Genomic DNA, 17,654 nt, shown 5'->3' with positions numbered 1-17,654 from the left:
GAACATGAACCGGGCCGGGGAGAAGCGTCGGCCCAACCCCGAAATTTCACATTTTCTCCAAATTTCATTTTTCCTGACAGACAGACTCACATTATTCAATCCAAATCAACACATCCAAATCACCTTGACCAATCTCCTGTAATCGAATACATACAGAGCACGCACACTCTCCCAGTCTCACTACCAGACATACGGCACAAGAGCTTTGACCCTCGCCGGGAACTCCTCGAACTTGGACGCGTACCACTTCCTGGTGGCGGAGCTCCGGCCGGCGAGGTACGCCGCTGAGCCGACGGCCACGACGAGCGCGTACACCGTCTGCGCGATCATGGCGAACCCGAAGAACGCGACGATCTCGAAGAGGTAGTGCGGGCAGGCGACGAGCTCGAACAGGCCGCCCCGCGGGATCTTGTACCCCTTGTCGCCGCCGGCGCCGGCGCCGGCTCGCAGCCTCGAGAGGAGGAGGTGGTGGTAGAAGTTGCCGGCGGCGCCGACGGCGAAGGCGAGCACGCCGGGGTAGAGCAGGTCGACGGCGGGCTCCGGGAGGCCGCGGCTGAGGCGCTGCACGTAGATCATGGCCACGGCGTTGAACAGGTAGCAGGAGGAGATGAGCAGGGCCGTGCCGAGCGGCATGCTCCCGCTGTACCGGTGCACGAGGAGCACCTCGAGCACCCGTTTGAGGAAGTGGGCGGCGACGGCGGCGCAGAGGGGCCCCGCGCGCGCGCCTTGGACGGCGCCCGGCACGGCGAAGGACGCGAGCGCGGCGGCGAGCGCCGGGGCGTAGATCACGAGCATCCCGGCGCGGCTCGGCAGCAGGAGTCGCGCGCCGGCGGCCCTGGCGCGGACGAACTTGGAGTAGGCCAGGTTCCCGCCGCGGAACTCGGAGAGGGCCAGGAAGCCCACCGCGGCGGCGCACGCCCCCGTCAGGGCCGCCACGAGCGGCGACGCCGCGTACAGGAACGGCGGCCACATCTCCGCCCGCCGCGCTCCCTCGAAGCTAATTAAGCTGCGTGCCGACCGGTTAGTGGTGAGGCGGCGGTCGGGGATTGACCTGAGGCGAGGCGAGGCGAGGCGACCGGCGGCGTGTGCTCGAGGAAGGCGGAGAGGCTGGAGCGGCGGGCGGCGAGTCCGATGAGGCGGGGATCAGAGGAGAGCCACGAGGCGGATTATTATATAGTTTCCCGGCCACGAGCTGCTGAGCCACGAACGCGGAGGAGTGAACGCGATAGAAAAAGGAAATCGAGAAGGCGAGGCACGGGCGGCGGCCACGGCGTCATGGTCAGGGAAGAACAGTGCCGCGTGGGAACGCGAGCTTGCCGCCGTTGGCGCTCGGTGCCGCAGCGAGCTGCACGTCGCTGGTCGTTTGCCGGACCTGGACCATGCGCCGACGTACCGCGCGATTCGATCTGCACCTCCCGTTCCAGATCGGGCGGCGCTCACTCTCTGTTCTCGAAGGGATCTGGTTGTTGGCGCACGCTATCCTGTTTCCCGTACAATATTTTCCCGCAACTCCAGTTCCGATCCGATCCGATCCTGATATCCGGCGGAGGATTATTCTGAGCTCGCCGCCGGCCGATCATGCTTAGTGGTAACAATCTGCATTGACTTGTGATTCGTTCGATAGCCAGACAAGGAGCTTCAGCACATCGCGTAACAGTAGGTACAATAAGCCGTCTCAGCTTGTCTTGTACCAGGCCACGTCAGCCAAGTCCCGCGTGATGGAGAGAGAAAAGAAGAGGGTGAAATGGTCGCTGGATCCAGGAACGGTCTTGTCCTGATCTTCAAGACCAACAGGATGAGGAGAGAGACAAATACACGGGTGGCTGGGCAATAGAGTCTGATTTAATAAACAATGAGCTTTTAAACTTGTAAAGAGATAAAGTTTTGTATAACTAGGTTGCAAAGCTAATCTCCAAATGAGAGCCAAGCCTAGTAAACTTGCTCTAATTGTATGTGTTATTCTTCGTCGCTGGCCACGCGGGGAGCTCGGAGCTGGGCTGCCGTAGGGCACGTATTGTGTTTGTTTTTCTGCGCCGAGATGCTGGAGCAGACGGCGATCTAGTTCTCACGATGTTTTCCTTATTTCTTCGCTGTCGGCGGCGTTGTGCTTGCCAGAGCAGTTGTTCCGTATGCGACTGATTAACCCAGGACAGCGATTGGATCCACTAATATACTATTACCTCCTACCTTAAATATATGACATGACATACTAATAATTACTACCTCTGTGCTAAAATATAACTATTTTTATATTTTTTTTCAAATCAAACCTTTTAAACTTTGACTATAGATGGTAAAAAATCAGACGATATAAAAGTGATATTAGTTTGTTCATAATGAAACTAACTATCATAGCATGTAACTTTTTTAAAAAATAATTATTTTTGAAGATATTATTAGGCAAGTATGAAAATATTTGACTTTGATTTGGTCAAAAATTGTTATATTTTAGAACGAGGTAGCAGCTTTCTTGACGCTATATGTTTCGGGACTTGGATCAAAGATGATCCGTGATAACCTTTTAGAAAAATAAAACTGGTCAGTGAAAATCTTGAAAGTTATCTGCAAAATTTTTCAACATAAATAAGAGTTTTCTTTTAAAAAAAGTTATGAAAACATTGTATTGAAAGGTTCGTCTCCCAGCGAAAGGTTCCTTTCCTCCTCAAGCTTGCACGGAACTACTCTTCTTCCTCTTGTTTCTGCTCTCTCCCCGTTTGCCGAATGCTTCTTTGCATTTTGAGGCGAATCATCCATTCCATTTCCGATCTTTCACTAGAGATACGTTTCACTTCGCTGCTACATGCCTTCATTATTCTTAGGCCTGCAGGCAGCTAGCTGATTGTTACTGAACCCGTTTTGATTGTGTACTGAACCCGTTTTAATTATCTGAACCAGCAGCAGTTTGGCTGCTTTTGTGAGGGAATGTTAGCACCCGCTGCTTGATCCAATGAGTAACTCGAGTTCTAAAAACTACAAGAATGTTTTGGATACAAGTTTGGAAGAGGAAAAAGAGGGGATCGAGGAGGGATAGATCGCCAGAGCTCACCTCGACACAGCACCACCGAGGCCGGGAACATATACGGCGTTACAAGTGGTTCGTTGTTGCCATATCACTAAATAAACACGATAGCGCTTAGACCAGTACATGAAATTTATAAAAAAAATATGGATAGGTAGAGAATGCAATCAACCATGTGCGTATAAAATTTGAGCTTAAACGAAAACTTGTGCAGAAAGGAGAAAAAAAAGAGAGAAATAAGCAGTTAAATGATGTGGACTGTGGATAAGTTATAGCATCTTATCCGTGTGATCTCTCATCTCTTGTTTGATGCTTATTAATCCTTTGATCTGAATGTTCTTACGATTAGATTCTAGTTCCATGTAACATGAAGCATGTCTTGAACCATAAGTCTTGCAAAAAAAATATATATATGTTAAAGTATAAATGATTTGCCCACATTTTCCTCTTTAATTTGGTATTTTTGTGCAACTAGCTTGCATCCGACTAAATTGTATGGAATGGCCAGAGGTGAAATTTTCAAAAATTAAAATGGGAGCTGCAGAATCAGCTATGCGGACTGCGGTACAATTGCATTTGACGAAAGGGAGAAGTAGCAAGATTACTCAAGAGTGATTAAACAAGCTAACCGACTCCGAACGACCAGCAAGAAAGAAAAAACAGCTCCAAGTTCTGCTAGCACAAAAGAAATGGTCCCGTGGATGCGGATGGCGGGGCCGAGGCCGGTCTTGCCGAACCTGGCAGCGACATGGTGCTCGATGTCGCCGCCGGCCGAGTCGCCGGTCACGAAGGCGCGGGCGAAGTCGGCCGCGTCGGCGAGCCAGGGGTCGTGGGCGGCGTGCGCGCGGAGCCAGGCCATGGCCTCGGCGCCGTCCTCCTGCGCGGCGGGGAGGCGGTGCTCGGGCGCGAGGCGGTAGTCGAAGGAGAGGACGACGGCGGGGAGCGAGGCGGCGAGGCGGAGGCACCAGGCGTGGAAGCTGGGCCAGCGGCCGGAGCCGATGCCGAAGCCACCGCCGTGGAAGTAGGCCGCCACGGGGACCCGCGCGTCGTTGGCCGCACCGAGGTGGCGGGGGCGGTAGACGCGCACGTTGAGGTTGTGCTCCGGCTCTCACGTCACGTCCTTCCACTCCACGCCGCGGTCGTCGTCCGGACGTCCACCGGGAGCGCCGGCCTCCGCGTGCCGTCGCTCATCAGCTGCAGCACGCCGCGGCAGTCCTCCACCACGTGGGGCTCCACCGCCGACATAGTTGGCTGGCTTCCACTTGATGCGCACGATGCGTCTGCAGTCGGCGTGCTGCTTTGATGTCGCGGGAGCAACAAGTAAGTAACGTCTGCCGCGTGGTGGTATAAGGACGGAGAAAAGTGGTTTTTTTATGTGTGAGAGTTGCTACTCGTCCAGGCGTCTGTTTAGAGAATGCTTAGAGCAATAACAATACTTTAGTCCGCTGCCGACTATAAAAGTTTGCTATGTCATCTAAAGTTAATATTGTAGTCAACAAATATAATGGATTGGCTATTATGTTGGCTAAAAGAGTGTTGCGTAATTAATATTAGACCCACTTGCATACTCTCATTCTCTCACCTCAGTCTGGGAATTTGTGCTATAGCCAGTTATGAGCTGCCTACTATCCTACAGCCAGCTCTTTCTCTCTCTTCGCTCTTCTCTCCTCCACCTCAGCATAAATATAATAAAATAAGGCTTATAGCCAGCTGACTAGACCTTATTGCACCTGCTCTTATCCGCTCGGTGTGTATCCGAGAGCTAACTCCAACAGACTCAGTCAACCTGTCCGGTAAAAAGAATGGTGGTAAAATTCTGTTCTAACGGACTCGCCATCTACCTTGCTTCTCCATCCCGCTCGGTATCTCCTCCTTTTCCCTCAGCATCTTTATCGAGCGCGCTTTCCTCGCCATCTCACCTCGCTCCTATTTCCCACGCCGATTTCGCCTCCAATTCGCCCTCGCGCCCACGCCCCTCCCTCGCCGCTCCGGCGCCGCGCCTGTCATCGCTGTCCTCGCACCGTGCCGTCGTCGTCATCCCCCTTCTACGGCCGCTCTCGTCTCCCGCGCTCTCCCTCCGCTCTCGCCGCAGCTCCTCGCGGCGACCATAACCGCTGCCCCTGTTCCCCACGCCGCACCCCTACCTCCGCCGCTCACCCGCGCCCGCCGAGGACCCCACCGAATTTGCGCTCTCCTCCTCTCCGTGATGGTTGCATTTAGATTTGCGCTCTCCTCCTCTCCGTGATGGTTGCATTTGCTTCTTCAAACTTCCATTCCCTGCACTTTGTTTATCATCAACCTCCAAAACCGCTTCTTCCTCTCGCCCCTACCCCGATTGGAGAAGAAAGCCTGAAAGCGTGAAAAGAAGATGGGAGAAGGTCCGATGCAAAAAAAAAAAATTGAAAAAAAACTTGGTATACAGAATCTATATATAAGCGTGCTGGATAAATTTAGAATTGGGCCTAAGTACTAAATATACTTGAGATAACATGGGCTGGACCTGTGCAGCACGGGCCGTGGCTCCAAATCTCCAATATACGATGGAAATTTTTAAAAAAGTTTTTTAAAAAAAATGAAGGAAAAAACATTACCAGTACCAAAGGCCCAAGCACGTCTGTCAACTTCACTTTGACTAAAGTTCCCAAATTCAATTTTAGCACAATAAATGAATCACTCATGCAAGATTGTGGACGCAGTTGCGCCATCTCTCATGTTCATGGACAATTTTTGCACACAAAGAAAGAAGATCAGCTTGACGGCTTCAAGTGAAAATCTCCACACTTCTCCCATCCTATACATAAGCTCTCTCGAGGTGCCTCTCGCCCTCGCACCTCACCGTAGCACCGTAAAGCGTGTCAGCCAACCATGTCGCCGCCGTCGTCAGAGCCGCGCGTGGTGGAAGACATCCGCGGCCTGGTGCAGCTGATGAGCGACGGCACGGTGCGGCGCAGCGCCGACCCGGCGTCGTTCCCCGTGGTGGACGCCGACGACACGGACGGCGACGACGGCAGCGGCGTGGAGTGGAAGGACGTGACGTGGGAGCGGGAGCACGACCTCAACGCGCGCCTCTACCAGCCGCGCCACCTCGGCGCGGCCAACGACGCGCGGATCCCCGTGGTGGCCTACTTCCACGGCGGCGGCGCCGGCGGCGGGTTCTTCTGCCTGGGCTCGGGGCGCTGGCCGGGGCCCCACGGGTGGTGCCTCCGCCTCGCCGCGGAGCTCCCCGCCGTCGTGCTCTCATTCGACTACCGCCTCGCGCCCGAGCACCGCCTCCCCGCCGCGCAGGAGGACGGCGAGGAGGCCATGGCCTGGCTCCGCGCGCATGCCGCCCACGACCCCTGGCTCGCCGACGCCGCGGACTTCGCGCGCGTCTTCGTCGCCGGCGCCTCGGCCGGCGGCAACATCGCGCACCATGTCGTGGCCAGGTTCGGCAAGACCGGCCTCGGCCCGCCGGTCCGGATCCGCGGGTCCGTCCTCCTGACGCCGGCCATGGCCGGCGCGGCCCGGACGCGTGCCGAGGCGGCGCCGCCCGACCCGAACGCGGCCCTCACCACCGACATGATCGACCGGTACGCGCGCCTCTTCCTGCCGCCGGGCGAGACCAGGGACCACCCGGCGATCAACCTGTCCGGGCCGGAGGCGCCGGCGCTGGGGGCCGTGGCGACGCCTCCCCTGCTCGTGGTCGCGGCGGAGCGCGACGTGCTCCGGGACCGGCACGCGCAGTACGCGCGGCGGATCAAGGAGGGGTGGGGCAAGGAGGTGGAGTACGCGGAGCTCGCCGGGGTCGGGCACGGGTTCTCGGAGGCCGACGACCCGTGGACGCCGCGCGCCGACGAGCTCGTCCGCCTCGTCCGGCGGTTCGTCGTCGCGCATATGGACGCGGAGTAGGTCCGTACCACGGGACGGGACTAGCTAGCTCTAGCTGCTGCTAGCTGGATCAGTAATGGCGTGCGTACGTGCCACGGCATGGATGGAGGAATTCCGGTGGTTGATTGACATCTGGATTAGGACGGTTTAATTGTTGATTGCTTGATTTCTTGTTCATCTTTGCTTCGTTCAAGTTCCTCAAGCGATTTAAGCTCGTCGTTTTCTTCAGATGACCATGGTCGGTGAAAGCGATCGAACTGGTTGACACCAAACTTAGCCGATCTGATCGATCACCTTCTTGACTGTTCTCAAGGCTCCGTTCGTTCTTATCGTTTAACTTTCTTCGTTTCCCCCCTTCTCTTTCCACGTTTTTAGAGTAAGGGGCTGTTTGGAGTGGCGCTTAACCCGTCACAGCGTGCCTAACTTGTGGCGCTCAAAACGGCCGCCACACCTGTGGCGGAAAAAGTGTGGCGCGCCGTGGCGGGTTAGGCGGCACTCCAAACAGCCCCTTAATCATTCTGTCGGTAGAGTGGCGGGATCCGATCCAGGGCACTCACTGATCGTGCTTTTAGTGGACTAGTACAGTGTTGTTGGGGCATCTTTATCATCGCTTCAACGTTCCCACGAGACCGCGAGCCTAGCAGCGCAGAAACAAAAGTTTATTCAGTGAGAGGCTTTGTCAAACCATAGAATCTATGCTAAAAAATGTACTCGACAAATACTAAAAATCTTGCTATTTAAAAGTATTAAATAAAATTTGTTTATAAAATTTTTTTACAGATGACTAATTTTCGAGACGAATTTAATAAGCCTAATTAATCTATGATTTACATGCTTCAGTAACCATCCGATAATTATGGATTAATATACCTCATTAGATTCATCTCGCGAATTAGCTCAGGGGTTCTGCAGTTAATTTTTTTAATTAGACTTTATTTAATACTTCTAAATGATAAGATTCTCTTTATATGACAGAGCTAAAATTTAAACTTTGGAAACTAAATACTCCCTAATCTAGCTCGCTTGGAGATTTGAATGATGATAATTGATCCAGTAGGCACATGCTGCGTGCTACTCCCACACATTCTAAGATGTATAACGTTTTAGTTTTTCTAACTTTGACCAATGCAAGATTATAAAAAAAACATCAACATGGGCAACGCCAAACTAGTTTCATCAAATCCGATTTGCCTGATGGTGTATTTATTTTGTATTCTAGGTGTTAATACATTCTTTAAGCACAGTCACTGCTTTTAGTTACTTTGCTTTTGCTTTTAATCATTTGATCAGACCCTATGTAATGATGCCAGTCTAGCAGGTCGATACTGAACGGGCAAGGAGGGAGGAAAAGTGGCACTACTGACGGATAAATCGAAAAGAGTCTAATCGGGGCACATGCCCCCACTTAGATTCAAGAATTTATTAGATTTAATTCTGTTTTGATGAGATTGTTGCCGTCGGACTCGGCCGACCATCAAGTACAACAGTTGTAGCGAATGGGAGCCGCTAAGATTTTGGCTAGGATTATAATTGATCCAATGAGCCGTGCCTCAGGGCGGCCCGGAAGTCCGGCACATGACCTGCTAAGGCATGCTCGAAGCATGGTACGGTCGGCTGCCGTTCTTGTGCTGTATACGCGGTACGTCAGATGGTCCATGCACGGTAGTAGATGATCTAATTGGCCCATTATACTTCCTACCTATCCTGACCGGCTAACCCTCACTCTCCTTCCACTTTCCTCTTCTCGCCGCCGGCTCTTCATCTTCCCTCTCACGCTCTCCCTATTTCCTGCCGCCTCCCTCTCCCCTTCCGGCTCACGCCAGCCGGCGGCCGCACCCTCCATGGTCCTCCCGTCTCCCCTTTGGGCTCCAGCCCTCACCGCGCGAAGGCAGCTACCGCCCAAGCTCGCGACCTGGCCCACCCAGCCACCCCTCCTCGGGCAAGCGCGTGGCGGTGCGACGCCTGCCCTACCCTCGCCGCCGCTCCTCCCCTCGGTCGTGCTGTGGGCTAAATGGGCCACACGTGTTGGGCCAGCTGCTTGGCTCATGGGTTAGCATGACACGACCTGTTTTGTAACTATGGTTGAACGGGTCCATGCCGGGATGTCTGTTTGGCCATCTATAGCTAACAACAAACGCTGTTGATGCAACCATATATAATTTTACCCTGTTGGCCGTGCATCTCTAGCCTAACCTGCGGCCAGCATAATCGATCGGTTTGTTAGGCTGGTGCTCCAATACTAGGTGTGTATGCTGATGGGCTGATGGCACCGTCGCTATTATTTTTTCTCGAATACATAGGAGAGCCACGCATCATTGCATTAAGAAGGAGAAAATCTTTTATAAAGCCCCGTTAGGTGCACTTCCTTGTACCATTGCTCGCAAAATAGACTACCGAACTTACGCGCTCCTGCAACGATTCAAAGGTCTACATCGTACTTGATCCGTCACTGCTACTGTGCTGGATATTCCAAAAGGATGATATAAATAGATAAATAACTCACTGCCATGCGAACCACAACAGCAAAGCAAGCGTTAGCCTTGCTCTCAATCTCAGTGCAGTTGCTGTATGGACTATTGAGAAATAGATTGTGAGAACATTTTCCTGTCAGTGTCTCCAACTGAATTTATTTTAATTTCCTTGTGTTTGTTTTCTAGCTACTTTTTGGGATGCGTCTACGAGTGTGGATTATCAGGAAATGGACCGTGACAATATTTTCTGTCACTGCTGAATTTAATTTCATTTACTTGTGTTTGTTTCCTAGCTACTTTCTGAGATACGTCTACGAGTATCCATCACGGTATCCTTCGAGCCGACGTGGCAGGTTCAATGCTACACCACACGCCTGTTGGCCATCGTTGCCGGCACAGATATCTTGCTATCCACGCCGCAGGCCACCCTGCCGCCCTTCCCGTTCCGTTCACCAGCTCAACCCGTCCAACGGTCAGGCGCCATTCCCCAGCCAAACCCAGGGCACCGAGCTCTCCCATGGACCCCTGCACCGCCCCGCCGGAGCCCTCCACGTGGCGCCGCGCGGTGAGGCGCCGCTCGCTGGACGGGGCCGGAGTACCGCCGGGGTGCCGGAGGGCGGAGGAGCTCGAGGAGGCGGTGTGGCGGCTGCGGGCGGAGAAGGAGGCCGCGGAGCGCGCGGCGGCGGCGCTGCGGGCGGAGCTGGACGCGGAGCGCGGGGCTGCGGCGACCGCGGCGACCGAGACGATGCTGATGATCGCGCGGCTGCAGCGGGAGAAGGCCGCGGCCATGATGGAGGCGCGCGAGCTCCAGGCCCTCGCCGAGGGCCGGGCCCTGCGGGAATGCGAGCTGCATGACCGGCTCGCCGCGGTCTCCGCGCTCGCCGCGTCCTACGCCGCGCTGCTCCGCGCACACGGCGTCGACCCCGAGGAAGCGGAGGACGGCGGGAACTACGAGGACGAGGACGACGATCATTCCGTCGAATACCTCGAGGCGGACGCGGATGGGGACGGCGAGAGCCACGGCGGAGACGCGGAGGCGACGGCAGTCACGGCACTGGTGGCCGAGGAGCCGCCGTCACCGCCTACGGCCGAGGAGGAGTCGGAGTACACCGCGGACGTGCAGTGCGTGCCGTGCGCGGCCACGACGGAAGCCGCGGCCCCGCCGGCGCTGCGGGAGGCGAGCGCTGCCCGTGTCGCCGAGGACCCCAGTCTCTACGGGAGGGTAGCGGCGCTGGAGGCGGAGAGCGCGGCAATGCGGAGGGAGGTGGCGGCGCTGCGGGCGGAGCGCGCGCTGGTGGTGCTGGCGAGGGAGTTGGCGCGGCGGCTGTGCCTGCAGGCGGCGGCAGACGAGAGGGCCGCCGTGGCGGCGGCGGAGAGGCCGCGCTTCTCGGCGCTCGCCATTTGCAGAGTACTTGTTCTGATAACTGATATAGTGGTATAACTTTGGTGTTTGCCATGCTGGATACTGTCATGGTTACTACAGTAGCAAACATGTAAAATTATGCTAAAAATTTGACAAAAAGGAAATGCTTATGATGCACATTATTAGTTTGCATGAAAGAATTTAGAGCCTTGAATCTCAAAGAAGTTGAAATTTTAAGTACAAGAAGGTAAAGTAAATCTGATCGATCCTGCAGCCCTTCTCCAGCAGTGAAGTGTAAAGTGTTTGTGCTGTGAGCTATTCTTCTGCAGCATTTAGCATAGCATCGTTCCACACCACTAGTTTTTTTTTTCACGACCGTGCCTGAGCACGTATTTTATTAAGAGGGACCACCGCTAGCTTATTTAGTGATTCCATTTCTCCCTAATGAATCTGATGATATCAGTTGATCGCCATTCGGTAACTTGATACTGATGCTGAACTCGTCTAATTTCTGCAGTGGCTATTCTCTACAATAATTTGGGGAAAGACACATTCTGCATCTGCAGCCAGGTAATAATGCTCCTCCATACCAGCGGTGTCTTGGGGTTCCTGCCTGAATGCCCCTGATCATCAGGAACTGACGATACTGAACCGGCGTCTCTCATTTCTCCAGCTCCTCGTCCGGCTCGTCGACGTCGTCCCACCTCCGCCAGATTCTACTCCTGGGGAGATCCAAAGGCGATCACCGGATCCAGATCAGCCGGTCTCCACCGCGCAACCAAATGCCTGTGAGCGGAGAGACTGGACTGGCCGGCTGCGAGAAGCCATGGAGTTCCCCGTTGTGATGAACTGATGGCGCCTGCAAGTTTTGGCTACGTGTATCTGGTCAGGAATTTCATAAAGCAGTCTTCAGTTCTTATAGGAACTTCCGCGTTCCAAACAAGGCTTTAATTTCTGGCACCACGTGCATGTGTAGACCAATTAGTGTACACAACTCTTGTAAATACACATAGTTAACTTGTTAATGCATTCTTCACATAATGTGCTGTTGCAATGTTTGCTTAACACTGCATCTGTCGGATGAACCTGACGTGCCAAATTTATTATGAGATTGATGACGGTTCCTATGCAATAATGCAGAGGGACTCGCTCTTACTGACATGCGAGTCCGGCCACGCTAGAGTCCATACACGTCAGTGGGACGAGTTCCTTTGCAGTGCTGCAGTACTGAGCATGCGACGTGAACCCTGCCGTCGCCAGGAGTAGAATCTCTCCAGGAGTAGTGAGCAGGCTCGTCCACTACGGACACATCATACAAAAATACTGAGCATGCGACGTGAACACAAACAGATTTTCTACTGTAAAGAGCATACCGTACCTTCGTTGTCACAGGCTCACAGCATTTGCATGAGCTTGGTCCGCACGCGAAACGCCCTCCGGAGGTTGCGACGTCGCCACGTCTCGCCCCGCGCAGCCACATGCGGATGTGGCTGTGGTTCTCCTCTTCTCCGACGAGCGGCGGCTGCACGGACACGTCTGCTCAGTTGGTTACTTACACGCGGCGAGCTAGTACCTCGTCCCAATGCACCCTGCATGCGGAACGCAAGGCTCTAAGCGCGCCCGTCCTCACACGATTCGCGCGCGCCGTCCCCCGTGGCGAGCAGCAACGCGGCGGCTCACGCAGGCGAGGCACCGATCGGGGAGAAGCCGGCCGGAGAGATGTGGCCGTCGACGTGGCTCCCGTTCCTGTACCCGCCGCCGGCGTCGGTGTACGTGGCGGCGATGTCGGCGGTGTCGCTCGTGTCGATGGCCAACGCGGGCCTCGCCGAGCTCCGCGGCAACCACATGGCCTACTCCAAGTTCTGGCACGTCGTGGCCGCGGGCGCGGGGGGCGACAAGCAGCGGCGGCAGGGCGGCGGCGGCGGGGCGCTTCTGAAGAGCCGGGATGGGATGCTGGTGGCCTACGCCCCCGCGCTCGTCGCCGCCGCAGCGTCGTTCGCCGTGCCCGGAGCCGTCGAAGGCGCGCGCGCGCAGATCCTCAGCGCCGCGCTCGCCGTCCACTTCCTCAAACGCGTTCTCGAGGTAATCAACAAAATCTAACCTGGTTTTCAACAAAATGTAGAGCCATATAGACGACTGAACATCGTGTCGTGTGCCTGTTCTTGTTGTCTCTCATCAGGTGCTGTTCGTCCACCGGTACAGCGGGAGCATGCCGCTCGACACGGCGGTGACCATCGCCACCAGCTACCTGCTCAGCACGGTCACCATGATCTACGCGCAGCACCTCAGCCGCGGCCTCCCGGACCCTCCCGTCGACCTGCTCTACCCCGGCGTGGTCGTCTTCGCCGTCGGCATCGCCGGCAACTTCTACCACCACTACCTCCTCTCGACGCTGCGAGACGGCGGCGGCGGCGGCGACAAGGGGTACAAGATCCCCAGGGGCGGCCTGTTCGACCTCGTCACCTGCCCGCACTACCTCTTCGAGATCACCGGGTTCTTCGGGTTCGCCATGATCGCGCAGACGGTGTACGCGCTCGCCGTGGCCACCGGAACGGCGGCCTACCTGGCCGGCCGGAGCTGCGCCACCAGGAGGTGGTACGAGTCCAAATTCGAGGAGTTCCCGGCCAGGATCAAAGCGTTGGTGCCATTTGTGTTGTAGTGATTAGTGAGCTAGTAGACAGCGCTACTCCATATGGTTTTCACATGTACAAGAGATTATAGTGGTCATCAGCTGATATTCATTTGTTGCAGTCAGTGTAAACTTTTTGCAGCTAAAATCCTACACACACATGATTAAGAATTAAAGATAAACAGGCCAGGTACCTTAAGTCTTCTTTTTGTCAGTCAGACAATAGGCTGACAGCGGCGATGGGAATTGGTCTAGGGTCTTGGGGTTTAATTTCAATTCAGCAGATGATGCTACTCGCACAGTTATATGTTTACTCTTCTGTTCTCTGCATATATACTATACCAATCGTTCTTCAACCTGAAATAGTGTTAACGACTACGGAGTACTTCATATTGTTACATATGTTTAATGGTTTTCTTCAAATCTGACCGAATTTTGAGATTCAGAAGTCAGGCTTACAAGAGAACTGATGACCTTATTGAATTGAATGGTCGCCATGTCAGAGCTTCTAGTAACAGTATGGTGTCATCTGATCAGCACTGTGATTGAAAGATTCTGTCAAGGTGTACTGAAACTAATTGATTGACAAGGTCTGGTTGATCCAGCGAATAGATTTTGGTTTTCAGTCTGCCATACTTCAACACTGTCCACTTCGACGATGTCAGCCAGTCTGCAGTCTGCACTGATTGTGCCAACGCCTCTTGACTATGCGAAGAAAAATAAAATTGCAGATTAGCTAGACTTTTACTTACATTCAGTAGGACAGGTTGATAAAAGTGTAGTTAAACTGTTATCATAGAGTTTCAAAAAAAAACTTTCATTACAGAGTTTCTTTTACAGTTTGATTATTGGCCGGTCAAGGATGAAATGCTACGCCACTTTGGAGACAGAGAGCGACATGTTTACTTGGAAGCCATATTTTATTAGAGTAAGTAGATACCAAATGTTTTCAGATGTGTTATATACGAAGGTGGTTAACCTACTCTAATGTCTTCAATTTCTGAGGAAGGATATCTAGCAGGGATTAGAAACGAATAATCTACTTCACTAACAGTTTGCTTGAAACGCCACTGCGTTACATAAAGAAATCATGATCTACATGGCTACATTTGCTGAGACTATAGTGGCGAATGCAGATTAGCATTACAAGAGTGGTAAGTAATCTCCCCCAACATTTTCTATTTTGAAATGGCCAACAACTTCTAGTCTTGTGTTACTTATCTATCATAATTGTTGATCATATGTTTGTGAAAATATATTGTTGGAAATGTATTAAAACTGTTGGGAAAGACAAAAAATAATACTGTACTTCAAAATAAAACTGTCAGCCACTCGAAAAAGATGCTAACGGCTAATAAAATTGCTGGTCACTGATAAATAACTTTCATAAAAGATTAGAACCCTTGTAGCGCGCAGGGTATATGCAAGTAATTGTGGTGCAGGATTATATGACAGTTCAGATTACTAGCTACTCTCTTGGTTCCAAATTATAATTCATTTTCACTTTTCTAGAAATACATATTTTGCTATATATTTAGATATAGTGTACATCTAGGTGAATAATAAAATATATGTATTTAAAAAAGCCAAAACGAATTGTAATTTGGGACAGAGGGAGTAGATGATATAAATTGATGAACCATACCATGTGGGATGTGAAGATATGTTTGAATCTTGAAACAAATCGTCAAATGCGAAATGTTGGGACAAGTCAAATTAATCCTTATGATCGTCAGGTGAAAGATTTGTCCTAATTACTGGACACAGACAGGTTGAATTCTCACTTGCGCTGTCGTCACGATAACCTTCTCTTTCAATGAAGTCACTGCTTGATCGATCATAACAGTAATATTCGAACGAAAAGATAGTATCACAATAATCCGCAAACAGCAATTCTGATGGCTTCAGACAGAGATAGGGGAAAAAAATTTGGACAATTTATAGCACCGATAGTACTACTGGCAAAATCCAGAACAAAACTTGTCAAAAAGATGCAGGGGTTATGAAAAATGCTGTAAAATGTACTTTTGTTGCTCACACGGTATACGTAAATTTTACAGTATAATTCAAAAGTAAATTTTACAGCGGCGTACGTAAAAACAACAGAAGACTACAGGGACAACTGGATGACGATGAATTCAACGGACTTTGTTGTACTGAATAAATAAATAAATAAATAAAATGAATCAAAGAACAAGTTACACGTCGGGTAGCTGCTGCGCGTGCTGGATTTGCGCGAACAGCCTGCGTTCCCATGTTTCTGAATCGACTAGATCATCGAGCAAGGCGGTCATGAGCTGATGAACTCCTGTATGGCCTGCATGGTGGCAGGCGAGAAGAGCAAGCTGCCCGGGGAGAGAAGGAAGCCGGCGCCCGGCGAAAGCAGACCCACCGACGTACGGTCGTCATGGAGCCGCGGCGCTTGCTGCCCGAGCGTGAGCACCAGGGGGTCGCCAGCAGCCGTCCTGGTCTCCTCCTCCTGGTGCGACGACGACGGCGCCGGTTCTGCTGCCGGCAGCAGCGGCACGGGCTCCTGATCGCCGGTCGTCCGTTGCTGCTGGCCGGTGAGCCTCTGCACGAGGGCCTTGAACTCGTCCGGCCGCGCGTGGATGACCCTGGGCGTGTGCTCGTACACGATGACAGGCCCCGGCCCGCCGCCGACGCCATCGTCTCCGCGGGGTCTCTTGGAAGGCCGGGCCGACGACGCCGCGGCCGCCGGCAGGCTCAGCGGCTGCGGCCTCGGGCCCTGCAGGCCGCCGCTGACCCCTGATCTCTTCATCACCTTCGCCGCCGCCGACGACATGGCTGCTGGTGCCGCGTGCTGGCTGATCAAGAGATCGATCGAAGGAAGCCTGCTAGCTCGCGGTCGAGCTCCGTAATGGCGATGGGTCGTCGTCGATCGAGGCTTGCTTCTGCTGCGGGAGAACCTTCCGAGGCGACAGGTTGTATATATAGCATCTACGAGGGCCGGGACGCGCCGGCGCCGGCAGTGACCACCAAACCGTCAAGAAAAGTACGCAGCGTTGAATATACGTTCTGGCCATGGCTTGTGCAGCATGCATAGGCGGGTGGACCTTCCTGCCCCTGCGCGCCGGAAGAGGTGAAGAGGTCAGAGGCGGATCGGATAAAAATACTCTAGTAGAATTGATACATGAAGGCGTACGCACGCTGAAGGAAAGCTAGCTAGCTAGCTAGGGCAGCAGCCGGCAACGTTTGGTGTGATGGCAGCACCGCGGCAGCAGCCAGCAGCAGTAGTTTAGTCGTGCTTGGGTGCCACTGCTGACGAGGGTGCATACATACGGCGGCTCTTCATCCGGTCGTCCAACTTGCTGAAAACGAAACCGGATTGCTATTTGAAATTGGGTAGTTTACAGTTACAACATCTCTCTTTCGCGCTCCCGGATCTTTCTTCCTTGCCTACCTGCATTTTGCGATTCCGCCTCATCCTTGAGAGATGCAACCTAGCTATCTATCCTTTTTGTCCCTAGCGAAATCTGGTTACGCCGATGATGAAAAAAAACCACAACTATTACTCCTTCCATTTCAGATTATTACTCCTTCCATTTTAGATTATAAGAGATTTTAACCTTTTTCTAGATATAAATATAGAGATTTTAGTTTTTTCTAGACATAAAATATATCTAGATGCATATATAGCAAAATCTATAAATCTAGAAAATCAAAACGGCATATAATCTAAAATGTGAGGAGTACGTATATTTGAAACAAAAACCACCCGTGGGAGAATGAGATAGCGCGAAACGCCACGTGCATTATAGCCAGGCCCAGATAAAATCCTCATTTCGACGTGCACGCGCGTGTGGTTCAAGAATGAAATGGCTCACGCGCGGCTGCGGCGAGCGAATAAGTAAACTATACACGCGTGTGCGTTTCCCACGTAGCTTTACACATCGGATGATGCACGGAAGCTAGCAGCATGGGGTTTATTTGTATAAAGGGGCCGGGTTGCAAAATTGCGCCGCAGCCGGGGCAGGTCAAACAATGCAGATGCACGTACGCGTTGAAAAAGGTGAGGCCGGGCCGGCACTGGTTGGATCATGGTTACTTTTGTTTTTGTTATGATTAAGCACAGGTGGGCACGTAAAAGCATCGCTTAATACACAAATGTAATCTTTGTTTTGTAGCAAGCTAGGTGCCAACGTGCATGTACCTGCATCTAGCTGCACGCAAGCAAGGTCATATTGAATAATTTGAAGGCATGGTACTAGGTTATTTCCACGAAGAGGCAAGCGAAAAAAAGGTTGTTTGGGTGACATGGACAGACATCATTGTGATGTTGGAGTA

The 17,654-nt window shown here is 52.7% G+C and overlaps 5 protein-coding genes and 1 pseudogene across 6 annotated transcripts; 3 read left to right on the top strand and 3 right to left on the bottom strand.

Annotated features, from left to right (window-relative positions):
• LOC112883233 (3-oxo-5-alpha-steroid 4-dehydrogenase 1-like) lies at positions 1 to 1,256 on the bottom strand. The gene has a single exon (XM_025948504.1). The coding sequence runs from the start codon at positions 970 to 972 to the stop codon at positions 181 to 183; it is 792 nt and encodes a 263-aa protein (XP_025804289.1). The 5' UTR covers positions 973 to 1,256; the 3' UTR covers positions 1 to 180.
• A 2,271-nt stretch (positions 1,257 to 3,527) lies between these two features.
• LOC112880071 lies at positions 3,528 to 4,264 on the bottom strand (annotated as a pseudogene).
• Positions 4,265 to 5,700: 1,436 nt separating this feature from the next.
• Positions 5,701 to 7,114, top strand: LOC112879700 (probable carboxylesterase 15). The gene has a single exon (XM_025944068.1). It carries the CDS (start codon positions 5,885 to 5,887, stop codon positions 6,905 to 6,907), a length of 1,023 nt encoding a protein of 340 aa, XP_025799853.1. The 5' UTR covers positions 5,701 to 5,884; the 3' UTR covers positions 6,908 to 7,114.
• A 2,632-nt stretch (positions 7,115 to 9,746) lies between these two features.
• On the top strand, positions 9,747 to 11,761 carry LOC112882673. 2 transcript variants are annotated; one of them, XM_025947780.1, is made up of 3 exons: positions 9,747 to 10,792; positions 11,238 to 11,290; positions 11,394 to 11,761. In XM_025947780.1, the coding sequence occupies exons 1-3, from the start codon at positions 9,875 to 9,877 to the stop codon at positions 11,563 to 11,565; spliced, it is 1,143 nt and encodes a 380-aa protein (XP_025803565.1). In that variant the 5' UTR covers positions 9,747 to 9,874; the 3' UTR covers positions 11,566 to 11,761. The 2 variants fall into 2 exon arrangements, with proteins under 2 accessions (XP_025803565.1, XP_025803566.1); XM_025947781.1 differs by having other exon boundaries at positions 9,750 to 10,765.
• A 538-nt stretch (positions 11,762 to 12,299) lies between these two features.
• On the top strand, positions 12,300 to 13,548 carry LOC112882675 (3-oxo-5-alpha-steroid 4-dehydrogenase 1-like). The gene is made up of 2 exons (XM_025947782.1): positions 12,300 to 12,802; positions 12,900 to 13,548. The coding sequence occupies exons 1-2, from the start codon at positions 12,440 to 12,442 to the stop codon at positions 13,377 to 13,379; spliced, it is 843 nt and encodes a 280-aa protein (XP_025803567.1). The 5' UTR covers positions 12,300 to 12,439; the 3' UTR covers positions 13,380 to 13,548.
• A 2,091-nt stretch (positions 13,549 to 15,639) lies between these two features.
• On the bottom strand, positions 15,640 to 16,152 carry LOC112880070 (protein MKS1-like). The gene has a single exon (XM_025944541.1). The coding sequence runs from the start codon at positions 16,150 to 16,152 to the stop codon at positions 15,640 to 15,642; it is 513 nt and encodes a 170-aa protein (XP_025800326.1).
• Between the last annotated feature and the right edge of the window lie 1,502 nt (positions 16,153 to 17,654).

Source organism: Panicum hallii, chromosome 2 (genome assembly GCF_002211085.1).
Source record: "Panicum hallii strain FIL2 chromosome 2, PHallii_v3.1, whole genome shotgun sequence".
NCBI classification, from domain to species: Eukaryota; Viridiplantae; Streptophyta; class Magnoliopsida; order Poales; family Poaceae; genus Panicum; species Panicum hallii.
The sequence above is the reverse complement of the archived record's forward strand: the minus strand, read 5'-3'. Positions and strand labels throughout refer to the sequence as shown.

What these genes read in the sequence shown, in the direction of transcription:
- LOC112883233 (XM_025948504.1), bottom strand. Translation starts at nt 972, where the DNA reads ATGTGGCCGCCGTTCCTGTACGCGGCGTCGCCGCTCGTGGCGGCCCTG.
- LOC112879700 (XM_025944068.1), top strand. Translation starts at nt 5,885, where the DNA reads ATGTCGCCGCCGTCGTCAGAGCCGCGCGTGGTGGAAGACATCCGCGGC.
- LOC112882673 (XM_025947780.1), top strand. Translation starts at nt 9,875, where the DNA reads ATGGACCCCTGCACCGCCCCGCCGGAGCCCTCCACGTGGCGCCGCGCG. An exon ending in TTCTGATAACTGATATAGTG is followed by an intron (nt 10,793 to 11,237) that starts GTATAACTTTGG and finishes TAATTTCTGCAG; the next exon opens with TGGCTATTCTCTACAATAAT. An exon ending in CATTCTGCATCTGCAGCCAG is followed by an intron (nt 11,291 to 11,393) that starts GTAATAATGCTC and finishes TCATTTCTCCAG; the next exon opens with CTCCTCGTCCGGCTCGTCGA.
- LOC112882675 (XM_025947782.1), top strand. Translation starts at nt 12,440, where the DNA reads ATGTGGCCGTCGACGTGGCTCCCGTTCCTGTACCCGCCGCCGGCGTCG. An exon ending in TCCTCAAACGCGTTCTCGAG is followed by an intron (nt 12,803 to 12,899) that starts GTAATCAACAAA and finishes GTCTCTCATCAG; the next exon opens with GTGCTGTTCGTCCACCGGTA.
- LOC112880070 (XM_025944541.1), bottom strand. Translation starts at nt 16,152, where the DNA reads ATGTCGTCGGCGGCGGCGAAGGTGATGAAGAGATCAGGGGTCAGCGGC.